Genomic DNA, 16129 nt, shown 5'->3' on the forward strand with positions numbered 1-16129 from the left:
CCTAACTGTAGTCCCTGCTACCAGTCCCTATTAACCAGCCCCCAAGACATAACTGTAGTCCCTGGCTGCTACCAGTCCCTATTAACCAGCCCCCAAGACCTAACTGTAGTCCCTGCTACCAGTCCCTATTAACCAGCCCCCAAGACCTAACTGTAGTCCCTGGCTGCTACCAGTCCCTATTAACCAGCCCCCAAGACCTAACTGTAGTCCCTGGCTGCTACCAGTCCCTATTAACCAGCCCCCAAGACCTAACTGTAGTCCCTGGCTGCTACCAGTCCCTATTAACCAGCCCCCAAGACCTAACTGTAGTCCCTGGCTGCTACCAGTCCCTATTAACCAGCCCCCAAGACCTAACTGTAGTCCCTGGCTGCTACCAGTCCCTATTAACCAGCCCCCAAGACCTAACTGTAGTCCCTGCTACCAGTCCCTATTAACCAGACCCCCAAGACCTAACTGTAGTCCCTGGCTGCTACCAGTCCCTATTAACCAGCCCCCAAGACCTAACTGTAGTCCCTGGCTGCTACCAGTCCCTATTAACCAGCCCCCAAGACCTAACTGTAGTCCCTGCTACCAGTCCCTATTAACCAGCCCCCAAGACCTAACTGTAGTCCCTGGCTGCTACCAGTCCCTATTAACCAGCCCCCAAGACCTAACTGTAGTCCCTGGCTGCTACCAGTCCCTATTAACCAGCCCCCAAGACCTAACTGTAGTCCCTGGCTGCTACCAGTCCCTATTAACCAGCCCCCAAGACCTAACTGTAGTCCCTGCTACCAGTCCCTATTAACCAGCCCCCAAGACCTAACTGTAGTCCCTGGCTGCTACCAGTCCCTATTAACCAGCCCCCAAGACCTAACTGTAGTCCCTGCTACCAGTCCCTATTAACCAGCCCCCAAGACCTAACTGTAGTCCCTGCTACCAGTCCCTATTAACCAGCCCCCAAGACCTAACTGTAGTCCCTGCTACCAGTCCCTATTAACCAGCCCCCAAGACCTAACTGTAGTCCCTGGCTGCTACCAGTCCCTATTAACCAGCCCCCAAGACCTAACTGTAGTCCCTGGCTGCTACCATTCCCTATTAACCAGCCCCCAAGACCTAACTGTAGTCCCTGGCTGCTACCAGTCCCTATTAACCAGCCCCCAAGACCTAACTGTAGTCCCTGGCTGCTACCAGTCCCTATTAACCAGCCCCCAAGACCTAACTGTAGTCCCTGCTACCAGTCCCTATTAACCAGCCCCCAAGACCTAACTGTAGTCCCTGGCTGCTACCAGTCCCTATTAACCAACCCCCAAGACCTAACTGTAGTCCCTGCTACCAGTCCCTATTAACCAACCCCCAAGACCTAACTGTAGTCCCTGCTACCAGTCCCTATTAACCAGCCCCCAAGACCTAACTGTAGTCCCTGGCTGCTACCAGTCCCTATTAACCAGCCCCCAAGACCTAACTGTAGTCCCTGGCTGCTACCAGTCCCTATTAACCAACCCCCAAGACCTAACTGTAGTCCCTGCTACCAGTCCCTATTAACCAGCCCCCAAGACCTAACTGTAGTCCCTGCTACCAGTCCCTATTAACCAGCCCCCAAGACCTAACTGTAGTCCCTGCTACCAGTCCCTATTAACCAGCCCCCAAGACCTAACTGTAGTCCCTGCTACCAGTCCCTATTAACCAGCCCCCAAGACCTAACTGTAGTCCCTGGCTGCTACCAGTCCCTATTAACCAGCCCCCAAGACCTAACTGTAGTCCCTGCTGCTACCAGTCCCTATTAACCAGCCCCGAAGACCTAACTGTAGTCCCTGGCTGCTACCAGTCCCTATTAACCAGCCCCCAAGACCTAACTGTAGTCCCTGCTACCAGTCCCTATTAACCAGCCCCCAAGACCTAACTGTAGTCCCTGGCTGCTACCAGTCCCTATTAACCAGCCCCCAAGACCTAACTGTAGTCCCTGCTGCTACCAGTCCCTATTAACCAGCCCCCAAGACCTAACTGTAGTCCCTGGCTGCTACCAGTCCCTATTAACCAGCCCCCAAGACCTAACTGTAGTCCCTGGCTGCTACCAGTCCCTATTAACCAGCCCCCAAGACCTAACTGTAGTCCCTGGCTGCTACCAGTCCCTATTAACCAGCCCCCAAGACCTAACTGTAGTCCCTGGCTGCTACCAGTCCCTATTAACCAGCCCCCAAGACCTAACTGTAGTCCCTGCTGCTACCAGTCCCTATTAACCAACCCCCAAGACCTAACTGTAGTCCCTGGCTGCTACCAGTCCCTATTAACCAGCCCCCAAGACCTAACTGTAGTCCCTGGCTGCTACCAGTCCCTATTAACCAGCCCCCAAGACCTAACTGTAGTCCCTGCTACCAGTCCCTATTAACCAGCCCCCAAGACCTAACTGTAGTCCCTGCTACCAGTCCCTATTAACCAGCCCCCAAGACCTAACTGTAGTCCCTGCTACCAGTCCCTATTAACCAGCCCCCAAGACCTAACTGTAGTCCCTGGCTGCTACCAGTCCCTATTAACCAGCCCCCAAGACCTAACTGTAGTCCCTGCTACCAGTCCCTATTAACCAGCCCCCCAAGACCTAACTGTAGTCCCTGGCTGCTACCAGTCCCTATTAACCAGCCCCCAAGACCTAACTGTAGTCCCTGCTACCAGTCCCTATTTGAGGCAATAACCAACCTCCAACACGAAAGACTCATATATATATATATATATATATATAACTCAACAGGTCATATATAATATAATATATTAACTCACCAGGTCATATATAATATATTAACTCACCAGGTCATATATAATATAATATATTAACTCACCAGGTCATATATAATATAATATATTAACTCACCAGGTCATATATAATCTCACCAGGTCATATATAATATAATATATTAACTCACCAGGTCATATATAATATAATATATTAACTCACCAGGTCATATATAATATAAATATATAAACTCACCAGTTCATATATAACATAAATATATAATCTCACCAGGTAATATAAATATATAAACTCACCAGACAATAAAAATACAATGTGTGTTTTATTAGTTTAAGCAGACTGTGTTTGTCTATTGTTGTGACTTAGATGAAGATCAGATAAAATTTTATGACCAATTGATGCAGAAGTCCAGTTAATTTCAAAGGGTTCACATACTTTTTCTTGCCAATGTATAATATAAACTCACCAGGTCATATATACAATATAAATATATCAACTCACCAGGTAATATATATAATATAATTATATAAACTCACCAGGTAATATATATAATATAAATATATAATATAAACTCACCAGGTAATATATATAATATATAATTATATTAACTCACCAGGTCATATATAATATATTAACTCACCAGGTCATATATAATATATTAACTCACCAGGTCATATATAATATATTAACTCACCAGGTCATATATAATATAATATATTAACTCACCAGGTCATATATAATATATCAACTCACCAGGTCATATATAATATATTAACTCACCAGGTCATATATAACATATTAACTCACCAGGTAATATATATAATATAATATAATATATAATATAATACAGTGCCTTCCGAATGTTATGTTACAGCTTTATTCTAAAATTAATTAAATCGTTTTTTTCCCCTTTATCAAACTACACACAATACCCCATAATAACAAAGCAAAAACAGGTTTTTAGAAATGTTTGTTAATTTATTAAAAATAAAAAACTGAAATATCATATTTACATAAGTATTCATACACTTTACTCAGTACTTTGTTGAAACACCTTTGGCAGAGACTACAGCCTTGAGTCTTCTTGGTTATGACGCTATAAGCTTAGCACAATTATATTTGGGGAGTTTCTCCCCTTCTTCTCTGCAGATTCTCTCAAGCTCTGTCAGGTTGGATGGGGAGCATCGCTGCACAGCTATTTTCAGGTCTCTCCAGAAATGTTCGATTGGGTTCAAGTCCGGGTTCTGGCTGGGCCACTCAAGGACATTCAGAGACTTGTCCCGCAGCCACTCCTGTGTTGTTTTGACTGTGTGCTTAGGGTCGTTGTCCTGTTGGAAGGTGAACCTTGGCCCCAGTCTGAGGTCCTGAGCGCTCTGGAGCAGGTTTTCATCAAGGATCTCTGTTCTTTGCTCCGTTCATTTTCCCCTCTATCCTGAATAGTCTCCCAGTCCCTGCCGCTGAAAAACATTCCCCACCATGCTTCACCGTAGGGATGGTACCAGGTTTCCTACAGACGTAACTCTTGGCATTCAGGCCATCATCTATCACTCCAGTGTTAACGCTATATTGTTATTTATTTTGCCTCTAAGGCCTATTTAATGCCTTACCTCCCTAATCTTCTACATTTGCACACACTGTACATAGATTGTTCTATTGTGTTATTGACTGTACGTTTGTTTATGTGTAACTCTGTGTTGTTGTATGTGTAACAGTGTAGGTTCCGTCCCTCTCTTCGCCCCAACCCGGGCTCGAACCAGGGACCCTCTGCACACATCAACAACTGACACCCCACGAAGCATCGTTACCCATCGCGCCACAAAAGCCGCGGCCCCTTGCAACGCAAGGGGAAACCCTACTTCAAGTCTCAGAGCGAGTGACGTCACCGATTGAAACGCTATTAGCGCGCACCACCGCTAACTAACTAGCCATTTCACATCGGTTACACTCACCCCCCCTTTGACCTTATCCTTTTCCGCAGCAACCAATGATCTGGATCACGGCACCAATGTAACAGTGTAGGTTCAGTCCCTCTCTTCGCCCCAACCTGGGCTCGAACCAGGGACCCTTGCACACATCAACAACTGACACCCCACGAGCATCGTTACCCATCGCGCCACAAAAGCCGCGGCCCTTGCAGCGCAAGGGGAAACCCTACTTCAAGTCTCAGAGCGAGTGACGTCACCGATTGAAACGCTGTTAGCGCGCACCACCGCTAACTAACTAGCCATTTCACATCGGTTACATATGTGTCGAACTGCTTTGCTTTATCTTGGCCAGGTCACAGTTGTAAATGAGAACTTGTTCTCAACTGGCCTACCTGGTTAAATAAAGGTGAAATAAAAATAAAAGAAAAAAATCTTTGTTTCATCAGACCAGAGAATCTAGTTTCTCATGGTCTGAGAGTCTTCAGGTGCCTTTTGGCAAACTCCAAGCGTGCTGTCAGGTGCCTTTTAATGAGGAGTGGCTTCCGTCTGGCCACTCTACCATAAAGGCCTGATTGGTGGAGTGCTGCAGAGATGGTTGTCCTTCTGGAAGATTCTCCCATCTCCACAGAGGAACTCTAGAGCTCTGTCAGTGACTATCAGGTTCTTGGTCGCCTCCCTAACCAAGGCCCTTCTCCCTTGATTGCTCAGTTTGGCCAGGCGGACGGCTCTAGGTAGAGTCTTGGTGGTTCCAAACTTCTTCCATTTAAGAATGATCGAGGCTACTGTGTTCTTGGGAACCTTCAATGCCGCATAAATGTTTTGGTACCCTTCCCCAGATCTGTGCCTCGATACAATTCTGTCTCGGAGCTCTACGGACAATTCCTTTGACCTAATGGCTTGGTTTCTGCTCTGACATGGACTGTCAACTGTGAGACCTTATATAGACAGGTGTGTGCCTTTCCAAATCATGTCCGATCAATTGAATTTACCTCAGGTGGACTCAAATCAATATTAACTCACCAGGTCATATATAATATATTAACTCACCAGGTCATATATAATGTGTCTAGGAGCAACAACGGCTCAGCCGCGAAGTGGTAGGCCACACAAGCTCACAGTACGGGAACGCCGAGTGCTGAAGCGCGTAACAATTGTCTGTCCTCGGATGCAACACTCACTACCAAGTTCCAAACTGCCTCTGGAAGCAACGTCAGCACAAGAACTGTTTGGAGCTTCATAAAATTGGTTTCCATGGCCGAGCAGCCGCACACAAGCCTAAGATCACCATGTGCAATGCCAAGCGTCGTCTGGAGTCGTGTAAAGCTCGCTGCCATTGGACTCTGGAGCAGTGGAAATGGCAGTCAGACGGACTAATCTGGGTTTGGCAGATGCCAGGTAACGCTACCTGCCTGAATACATAGTGCCAACTGTAAAGTTTAGTGGAGGAGGAATGTCTGGGGCTGTTTTTCATGGTTCGGGCCCCTTAGTTCCAGTGAAGGGAAATCTTAACGCTGCAGCATACAACGACATTCTAGACGATTCTGTGCTTCCAACTTTGTTGCAACAGTTTGGGGAAGGCCCTTTCCAGTTTCAGCATGACAATGGCCCTGTGCACAAAGTGAGGTCTATACAGAAATGGTTTGTCGAGATCGGTATGGAAGAACTTGACTGGCCTGCACAGAGCCCTGATCTCAACCCCATCGAACACCTTTGGGATGAATTAGAAAGCCGACTGCGAGCCAGACCTAATTGCCCAACATTAGTGCTCGACCTCACTAATGCTCTTGTGGCTGAATGGAAGCAAGTCCCTGCAGCAATGTTCCAACAACTAGTGGAAAGCCTTCCCAGAAGAGTGGAGGCTGTTATAGCAGCAAAGGGGGGACCAACTCCATATTAATGTCCATCATTTTGGAATGAGATGTTTGACGTGCAGATGTCCACATACTTTTGGTAATGTAGTGTAAAGCCAACATGAAATGTGATACCAGGCCTATACAGTGAGGAAAAAAAGTATTTGATCCCCTGCTGATTTTCTATGTTTGCCCACTGACAAAGAAATGACCCGTCTAAAATTTTAATGGTAGGTTTATTTGAACAGTGAGAGACAGAATAACAACAAAAATATCCAGAAAACGCATGTCAAAAATGTTATAAATTGATTTGCATTTTATTGAGGGAAATAAGTATTTGACCCCCTCTCAATCAGAAAGATTTCTCCCAAGTGTATACAGATAACGAGCTGAGATTAGGAGCACACTCTTAAAGGGAGTGCTCCTAATCTCAGCTTGTTACCTGTATAAAAGACACCTGTCCACAGAAGCAATCAATCAGATTCCAAACTCTCCACCATGGCCAAGACCAAAGAGCTCTCCAAGGATGTCAGGGACAAGATTGTAGACCTACACAAGGCTGGAATGGGCTACAAGACCATCGCCAAGCAGCTTGGTGAGAAGGTGACAACAGCTGGTACGATTATTCGCAAATTGAAGAAACACAAAAGAACTGTCAATCTCCCTCGGCCTGGGGCTCCATGCAAGATCTCACCTCGTGGAGTTGCAATGATCATGAGAACGGTGAGGAATCAGCCCAGAACTACACAGGAGGATCTTGTCAATGATCTCAAGGCGGCTGGGACCATAGTCACCAAGAAAACAATTGGTAACACACCACGCCGTGAAGGACCGAAATCCTGCAGCGCCCGCAAGGTCCCCCTGCTCAAGAAAGCACATATACATGCCCGTCTGAAGTTTGCCAATGAACATCTGAATGATTCAGAGGACAACTGGGTGAGGTGTGGTCAGATGAGACCAAAATGGAGCTCTTTGGCATCAACTCAACTGGCCGTGGTTGGAGGAGGAGGATTGCTGCCTATGACCCCAAGAACACCATCCCCACCGTCAAACATGGAGGTGGAAACATTATGCTTTGGGGGTGTATTTCTGCTAAGGGGACAGGACAACTTCACCGCATCAAAGGGACGATGGACGGGGCCATGTACCGTCAAATCTTGGGTGAGAACCTCCTTCCCTCAGCTAGGGCATTGAAAATGGGTCGTGGATGGGTATTCCAGCATGACAATGACCCAAAACACACGGCCAAGGCAACAAAGGAGTGGCTCAAGAAGAAGGACATTAACCTGTTGGGGCTAGGGGGCAGTATTTGCACGGCCGGATAAAAAACATACCCGATTTAAACTGGTTACTACTCTTGCCCAGAAACGAGAATATGCATATAATTAGTAGATTTGGATAGAAAACACTCTAAAGTTTCTAAAACTGTTTGAATGGTGTCTGTGAGTATAACAGAACTCATATGGCAGGCCAAAACGTGAGAAGATTCCATACAGGAAGTGCCCTGTCTGACAATTTGACGTCTCTGCAGTCTCTGGGCGAAAAACAGCAGGAGATTTTGTGAGTGGTCAGGCTGAGAACAGTGACACTGGAGATGCGCGTTCATGAGAATTCTATTTTTTTTTTCAGCCTTTGAATGAATACAACGTCGCCCGGTTGGAATATTATCGCTCTTTTACGAGAAAAAGAGCATAAAAATTGATTTTAAACAGCGTTTGACATGCTTCGAAGTACGGTAATGGAATATTTTGAATTTTTTTGTCATGAAATGCGCTCGCGCGTCACCCTTTGGATACTGACCTGAACGCACGAACAAAACGGAGGTATTTGAATATAACTATGGATTATTTGGAACCAAAACAACATTTGTTGTTGAAGTAGAAGTCCTGGGAGTGCATTCTGACGAAGAACAGCAAAGGTAATCCAATTTTTCTTATAGTAAATCTGAGTTTGGTGAGTGCCAAACTTGGTGGGTGTCAAATTAGCTAGCCGTGATGGCCGGGCTATGTACTCAGAATATTGCAAAATGTGATTTCGTCGAAAATCTGACACCGCGATTGCATAAAGGAGTTCTGTATCTATAATTCTTAAAATAATTGTTATGTATTTTGTGAACGTTAATCGTGAGTAATTTAGTAAATACACCGGAAGTTTGCGGTGGGTATGCTAGTTCTGAACATCTCATGCTAATGTAAAAAGCTGGTTTTTGATATGAATATGAACTTGATTGAACAAAACATGCATGTATTGTATAACATAATGTCCTAGGATTGTCATCTGATGAAGATCATCAAAGGTTAGTGCTGCATTTAGCTGTGGTTTGGGTTTATGTGACGTATATGCTTGCTTTGAAAATGGATATGTGATTATTTTTGGCAGGGTACTCTCCTGACATAATCTAATGTTTTGCTTTCGCTGTAAAGCCTTTTTGAAATCGGACAATGTGGTTAGATTAATGAGAGTCTTGTCTTTAAAATGGTGTAAAATAGTCATATGTTTGCGAAATTGAAGTTATAGCATTTTTGAGGTATTTGTAATTTCGCGCCACGCGATTCCACTGGCTGTTGACTAGGTGGGATGCAAACGTCCCACCTTGCCCAGGGAGGTTAAGGTCCTGGAGTGGCCTAGCCAGTCTCCAGACCTTAATCCCATAGAAAATCTGTGGAGGGAGCTGAAGGTTCGAGTTGACAAACGTCAGCCTTGAAACCTTAATGACTTGGAGAAGATCTGCAAAGAGGACTGGGACAAAATCCCTCCTGAGATGTGTGCAAACCTGGTGGCCAACTACAAGAAACGTCTGACCTCTGTGATTGCCAACAAGGGTTTTGCCACCAAGTACTAAATCATGTTTTGCAGAGGGGTCAAATAATTATTTCCCTCATTAAAATGCACATCATTTTATAACATTTTTGACATGCGTTTTTCTGGATTTATTTGTTGTTATTCTGTAACTCACTGTTCAAATAAACCTACCATTAAAATTATAGACTGATCATTTCTTTGTCAGTGAGCAAACGTTCAAAATCAGCAGGGGATCAAATACTTTTTTCCCCTCAATGTAGTGTCTGAAAAAAGTGAATCCATTCTTCTCTAGCTAATAAAAACCCGTCTCCCTATCTTCTGAATCAAGCTTGTACTCAGTACAGTTGCCTATGCTTCGGAGGGGGGAGGGGCAGGTAGTCTAAACACAGACAGGTAAAGATTTTCAGCGGGCAGGCAGACAGAATACGTTTTTTGAGTGACAGCGTGAGGGCTTTGTATAGGCGTTTTGTTTGTGGGACTAGAAACAAATACCTGGAACATAGAATAACGTTATTAACCGGTTCCCATGCTTTTTAAAAATAACAGTTCTGTTCCGGAACAGTATGAATCACTTTCCTTCCAGGTTCCCTCCCTTATTTTCCGGTTCTCTGAACTTGTTCCAACCCTGGATATAAAACTCACCTTGCATTTGAAGGGTTTGACGGGCAGGTGGACGATCATGTGTGTTTTGAGCGTCTGTTTCTGGATGAAGCTCTTGAAGCAGATGTGACACTGGAAGGGTCTGATGCTGTTGTGGATCAACATGTGTCTCTTCAGGTTGGCTGACAAGGTGAACTCACGGGAACACACCTCACACTTATGACCCTTCATTCCCTGACCAATAAGAACACAGGACGACAGTTAGATGGAGGACCACTGACCAATAAGAACACAGGAGGAGAAGTTAGATGAGGACCACTGACCAATAAGAACACAGGAGGAGCAGTTAGATGGAGGACCACTGACCAATAAGAACACAGGAGGAGAAGTTAGATGAGGACCACTGACCAATAAGAACACAGGAGGAGAAGTTAGATGAGGACCATTGCAGCAGAATGAACATGAAGTTAGTTAAAATTCTGTAAAGAAGGTGAAGGAAAAGCATGACTATATTGGGATCAGACCTAGCTTGGTCAAATACTTCTAAAGGCTTGGTGGTGCTCTTCACTTAACTTGGTTGGCCTGTTTGGTGATTATTCCATTCCATTGCACACTAAATCAAGCACAGCTCTAGTAGTGATATGATTCATATGCATCTGAGCCAGGTCTGATTGGGATACATGAAAGATCATGTACTCTTTGTTCAGACAGACAGACACAGGTAGCCTAGCGGTTAAGAGCTGTGGCCCAGTAACCGAAAGGTCGCTAGTTCGAATCCCCGAGTCGGCAAGGTTGAAAAGTCTGCTGTTCTACCCTTGAGCAGTTACCCCCAACAACTGCTCCCCGGGCGCCGTGGATTAAGGCAGCCCCCTGCACCTCTCTGATTCAACTTTGAAAGTCACTGAGCTCTTCAGTAAGGAAATTCCATTTAAAATGTGTGTCTATGGAGATTGCATGGCTGTGCGCTCAATTTTATACAACTGGTGTGGCTGAAATAGCTGATTCCGATAATTTGAAAGGGTGTCCACATACTTTTGGCCATGTAGTGTACCTCTTGGCCTTGTAGTGTGTGAGGGCGTGCTGGCGGAGGGTTATGGTTAGGGTACCTTGTGTGTGACCTGACCCCTCCTGTCTCAGCCTCCAGTATTTATGCTGCAGTAGTTTATGTGTCGGGGGGCTAGGGTCAGTCTGTTATATCTGGAGTATTTCTCCAGTGTCCTGTGTGAATTTAAGTATGCTCTCTCTAATTCTCTCTTTCTCTCTCTCGGGGGACCTGAGCCCTAGGACCATGCCTCAGGACTACCTGGCATGATACCCCTTGCTGTCCCCAGTCCACCTGGCCGTGCTGCTGCTCCAGTTTCAACTGTTCTGCCTGCGGCTATTGAACCCTGACCTGTTCACCGGACGTGCTACCTGTCCCAGACCTGCTGTTTTTAACTCTCTAGAGACAGCAGGAGCGGTAGAGATACTCTGAATGATCGGCTATGAAAAGCCAACTGACATTTACTCCTGAGGTGCTGACTTGTTGCACCCTCGACAACCACTGTGATTATTATTATTTGACCCTGCTGGTCATTTATGAACATTTGAACATCTTGGCCATGTTCTGTTATAATCTCCACCCAGCACAGCCAGAAGAGGACTGGCCACCCCTCATAGCCTGGTTCCTCTCTAGGTTTCTTCCTGGGTTCTGGCCATTCTAGGGAGTTTTTCCAAGCCACCCCTCATAGCCTGGTTCCTCTCTAGGTTTCTTCCTAGGGTTCTGGCCATTCTAGGGAGTTTTTCCAAGCCACCCCTCATAGCCTGGTTCCTCTCTAGGTTTCTTCCTAGGTTCTGGCCTTTCTAGGGAGTTTTTCCTAGCCACCGTGCTTCTACACCTGCATTGCTTGCTGTTTGGGGGGTTTTAGGCTGGGTTTCTGTACAGCACTTTGTGACATCAGCTGATGTAAGAAGGGCTATATAAATACATTTGATTTGTGAGGGCGTGTTGGAGGAGGGTTATGGTTAGGAGTCAAGGGTCAGAGTTAGGTACCTTGTGTGTGAGGGCGTGCTGGCGGAGGGTTATGGTTAGGGGTCAAGGGTCAAGGGTCAGAGTTAGGTACCTTGTGTGTGAGGGCGTGTTGGTGGAGGGTTATGGTCAGGGGTCAAGGGTCAGAGTTAGGTACCTTGTGTGTGAGGGCGTGTTGGCGGAGGGTTATGGTTAGGGGTCAGGGGTCAAGGGTCAGAGTTAGGTACCTTGTGTGTGAGGGCGTGCTGGTGGAGGGTTATGGCTAGGGGTCAAGGGTCAGAGTTAGGTACCTTGTGTGTGAGGGCGTGCTGGCGGAGGTGGTGCAGCTGGACAAACTCCAGCCCGCAGTGGGAACAGGAGTACGGCCGAGGACTCTGGTGTTTCAGCAGATGATTCTGCAGCTGGCTGCGGTAGGTGAAGGACTTGTTGCACTCTGTACACTGGTAACTAGTCGGTCCCTGGTGGCTGGTCTGGTGGCGCTTCAGATGGGCGTAGGTGGGGAACTCCATGCCACACTGGGAACACACGTGGCAGCGCCCGCGCTCGTGTTTGGTCTCGTGGGCGCGGAGCTCGCTGGGGTAGGCGAAGCCGCGGCGACAGAAGCGGCAGCTGTAAGGTTTGACGTCGGTGTGCTGCAGCATGTGTCTCTTCAGGTGGGACGTCTGGGTGAAACCCTTCTTACACACGGTGCATTTATGAGGCCTAGTTCCCTGGTGGGTGAGCAGGTGGGTCTGCAGGTGGCTGGGCTGTTTAAACAGCTTGCCACAGTGGGGGCAGGCGTGAGGCTTGATGCCCTGGTGACCCAGGATGTGAGTTACCAGGTTGTACTTGGAGGTGTAAGATTTTTCACACATACGACACTTCCATCTCTTCAGGCCCTCCCCCATGTCCACGCAGTACGACTCATCTATCTGGATGTTGATGTCTAGACGGTCAACCCTCCGGCCGTGGTGACGATGGGTCCCTCCTCTTCCTGCTCCTCCTCTTCCTCCCACCCCCTGCTCTGGCTGGTTGCCCCACATCATACCCTGGCTGTTCTCATGGTAGACCTCCCCCCCATCGTACCCCCCCACCTCGCTGGACTGGAAGTAGCTGCTGATAGTCTCCTCCTGTCCTCCTTTCATCAGGCTGTTTCCCTGCTCTCCCTCCTCTTCCTCCTCCTCCTCCCCCCTTGCTCTCTCCTGATTCCCTAGCCCCCTCTGCCCCTGCAGGCCTCGATGCCCCGGATCCCCTTTATGGCTGTGGCCGGCCTGGGAGTGTGTGTGAGTGTGTGTGTTAGCCTGCTGGCTGGACATGTCTCTGTCACACTCGGCACAGCCTTTCTGGGCGGCGGCCCGGAGAGAGGCGGGGTCGACCTGGACCAATCCACCTCTAGTAGTAGCCAGGTTGTTCAGCATGTGAACACAGGACGTCAGGCCAGTGATAACCCCTTCTCCTTTCACTTGGGATGACCCGTCCACAGGCACTCCAGCATGGCGCTCGGGCCCTACCATCTTCCCCTCGGGGGGAGGTCCGTGCCTCCACCTCTGGCTACAGCTGGGCTGCATGTTTCCGTCTTCAGGCAGGTTGTCTCCCAGGTAATCTCCGTTAGCTCCTATCAGCTGATCAGCGTATTCGTAATCCACCCCCTCTACAGGCAAGGCGGGAGACTCTTTAGGTTCTCCTGTGTAGAAGCCATTAGGAGCGATGGTAGCACCAAACACCTCGTTCTGAGAGATGAGCCCCAGAACAGCAGCCTGGGCTAGAGACAGAACCACCACTGGATCAGTCTGAGTGCCAGAATCAACCTGTCTGGCCATAGCCCTGGGCTCACATCTAACCAGGCGCCTGCTGGCTTCCTCCTAAGACACAAACAGGGAGAGAGACAAGGTTAGTACTGCAGTCAACACATCTTTACAATCTACGATGTTGATCACAGAGATAGCAGCAGAGTCAGTGAGGAGAGAATTCATCAATAATATCACCTCTCAGCCCCTGGTCAACCATCATCAATAATATTACCTATCATCAATAATATCACCCACCATCAATAATATCACCCATCATCAATAATATCACCCACCATCAATAATATCACCCATCATCAATAATATCACCCATCAGCCCCTGGTCACCCATCATCAATAATATCACCCATCATCAATAATACCACCCATCATCAATAATACCACCCACCATCAATAATATCACCCACCATCAATAATATCACCCATCATCAATAATATCACCCATCATCAATAATATCACCCATCATCAATAATATCACCCATCATCAATAATACCACCCACCATCAATAATATCACCCACCATCAATAATATCACCCATCATCAATAATATCACCCATCATCAATAATACCACCCACCATCAATAATATCACCCATCATCAATAATACCACCCACCATCAATAATATCACCCATCATCAATAATACCACCCACCATCAATAATATCACCCATCATCAATAATATCACCCATCATCAATAATACCACCCACCATCAATAATACCACCCACCATCAATAATATCACCCATCATCAATAATATCACCCATCATCAATAATATCACCCATCAGTCCCTGGTCAACCATCATCAATAATATTACCCATCAGCCCCTGGTCACCCATCATCAATAATATCACCCACCATCAATAATATCACCCATCATCAATAATATCACCCATCATCAATAATATCACCCATCAGCCCCTGGTCACCCACCATCAATAATATCACCCATCATCAATAATATCACCCATCAGCCCCTGGTCAACCATCATCAATAATATTACCCATCATCAATAATATCACCCATCTGCCCCTGGTCACCCATCATCAATAATATCACCCATCAGCCCCTGGTCAACCATCATCAATAATATCACTCATCAATAATATTACCCATCAGCCCCTGGTCAACCATCATCAATAATATCACCCATCATCAATAATATCACCCATCATCAATAATACCACCCATCATCAATAATACCACCCATCATCAATAATATCACCCATCATCAATAATATCACCCACCATCAATAATATCACCCATCATCAATAATATCACCCATCATCAATAATACCACCCATCATCAATAATATCACCCATCTGCCCCTGGTCAACCACCATCAATAATATCACCCATCATCAATAATACCACCCATCATCAATAATATCACCCACCATCAATAATATCACCCATCATCAATAATATCACCCATCTGCCCCTGGTCACCCACCATTAATAATATCACCCACCATCAATAATATCACCCATCATCAATAATACCACCCACCATCAATAATATCACCCATCATCAATAATACCACCCATCATCAATAATATCACCCATCTGCCCCTGGTCAACCACCATCAATAATATCACCCATCATCAATAATACCACCCATCATCAATAATATCACCCATCGTCAATAATATCACCCATCTGCCCCTGGTCAACCACCATCAATAATATCACCCATCATCAATAATATCACCCATCATCAATAATATCACCCATCTGCCCCTGGTCAACCACCATCAATAATATCACCCATCATCAATAATATCACCCATCATCAATAATATCACCCATCTGCCCCTGGTCAACCACCATCAATAATATCACCCACCATCAATAATATCACCCATCAGCCCCTGGTCAACCATCATCAATAATATTACCCATCATCAATAATATCACCCATCTGCCCCTGGTCAACCACCATCAATAATATCACCCACCATCAATAATATCACCCATCAGCCCCTGGTCACCCATCATCAATAATATCACCCATCATCAATAATATCACCCATCATCAATAATACCACCCATCATCAATAATATCACCCATCAGCCCCTGGTCACCCATCATCAATAATACCAATAACAGCAACTCAACTGAGGTAGCCTATTAAGAGCGTTGGCCAGAAACTGAAAGGTCGTTGGTTCGAATCCCAGAGGCGACTAGGTGAAGAATCTGTCGACGTGCCCTTGAGCAATGCACTTAACCCTAATTGCTCCTGTAATTCATTCTGGATAAGAGCGTCTGCTAAATGACTAACATGTAAAATGACAGAGAGGCGTATTAGGAATCTTGATAGAGGAGTTAGCGAGCGAACGTTGGTCAACTGAGTTGAACTCGGGATAACAGGTGACATGAAAGAGGCTCACCTTTTAGTCAGCCAATTTCTATGGCAAAGAAACCTT

General features: G+C 46.2%; 1 protein-coding gene across 3 annotated transcripts in view; it reads right to left on the reverse strand.

Moving 5' to 3' along the window:
* Positions 1–16129, reverse strand: part of LOC106593375 (zinc finger protein 710) — a 73535-nt gene that overhangs the window by 11135 nt on the left and 46271 nt on the right. For all 3 annotated transcript variants that reach the window (XM_045709097.1, XM_045709096.1, XM_045709095.1), the window contains 2 exons: positions 12198–13748; positions 9942–10133 (listed from right to left, as the gene is read on the reverse strand). In XM_045709097.1, coding sequence (XP_045565053.1) covers positions 9942–10133; positions 12198–13706 — 1701 coding nt within the window. In that variant the 5' untranslated portion in view covers positions 13707–13748. The remainder of the gene's footprint in view (positions 1–9941; positions 10134–12197; positions 13749–16129) is intronic.

The sequence above is a fragment of the Salmo salar genome, chromosome ssa26 (genome assembly GCF_905237065.1).
Source record: "Salmo salar chromosome ssa26, Ssal_v3.1, whole genome shotgun sequence".
NCBI lineage: Eukaryota > Metazoa > Chordata > Actinopteri > Salmoniformes > Salmonidae > Salmo > Salmo salar.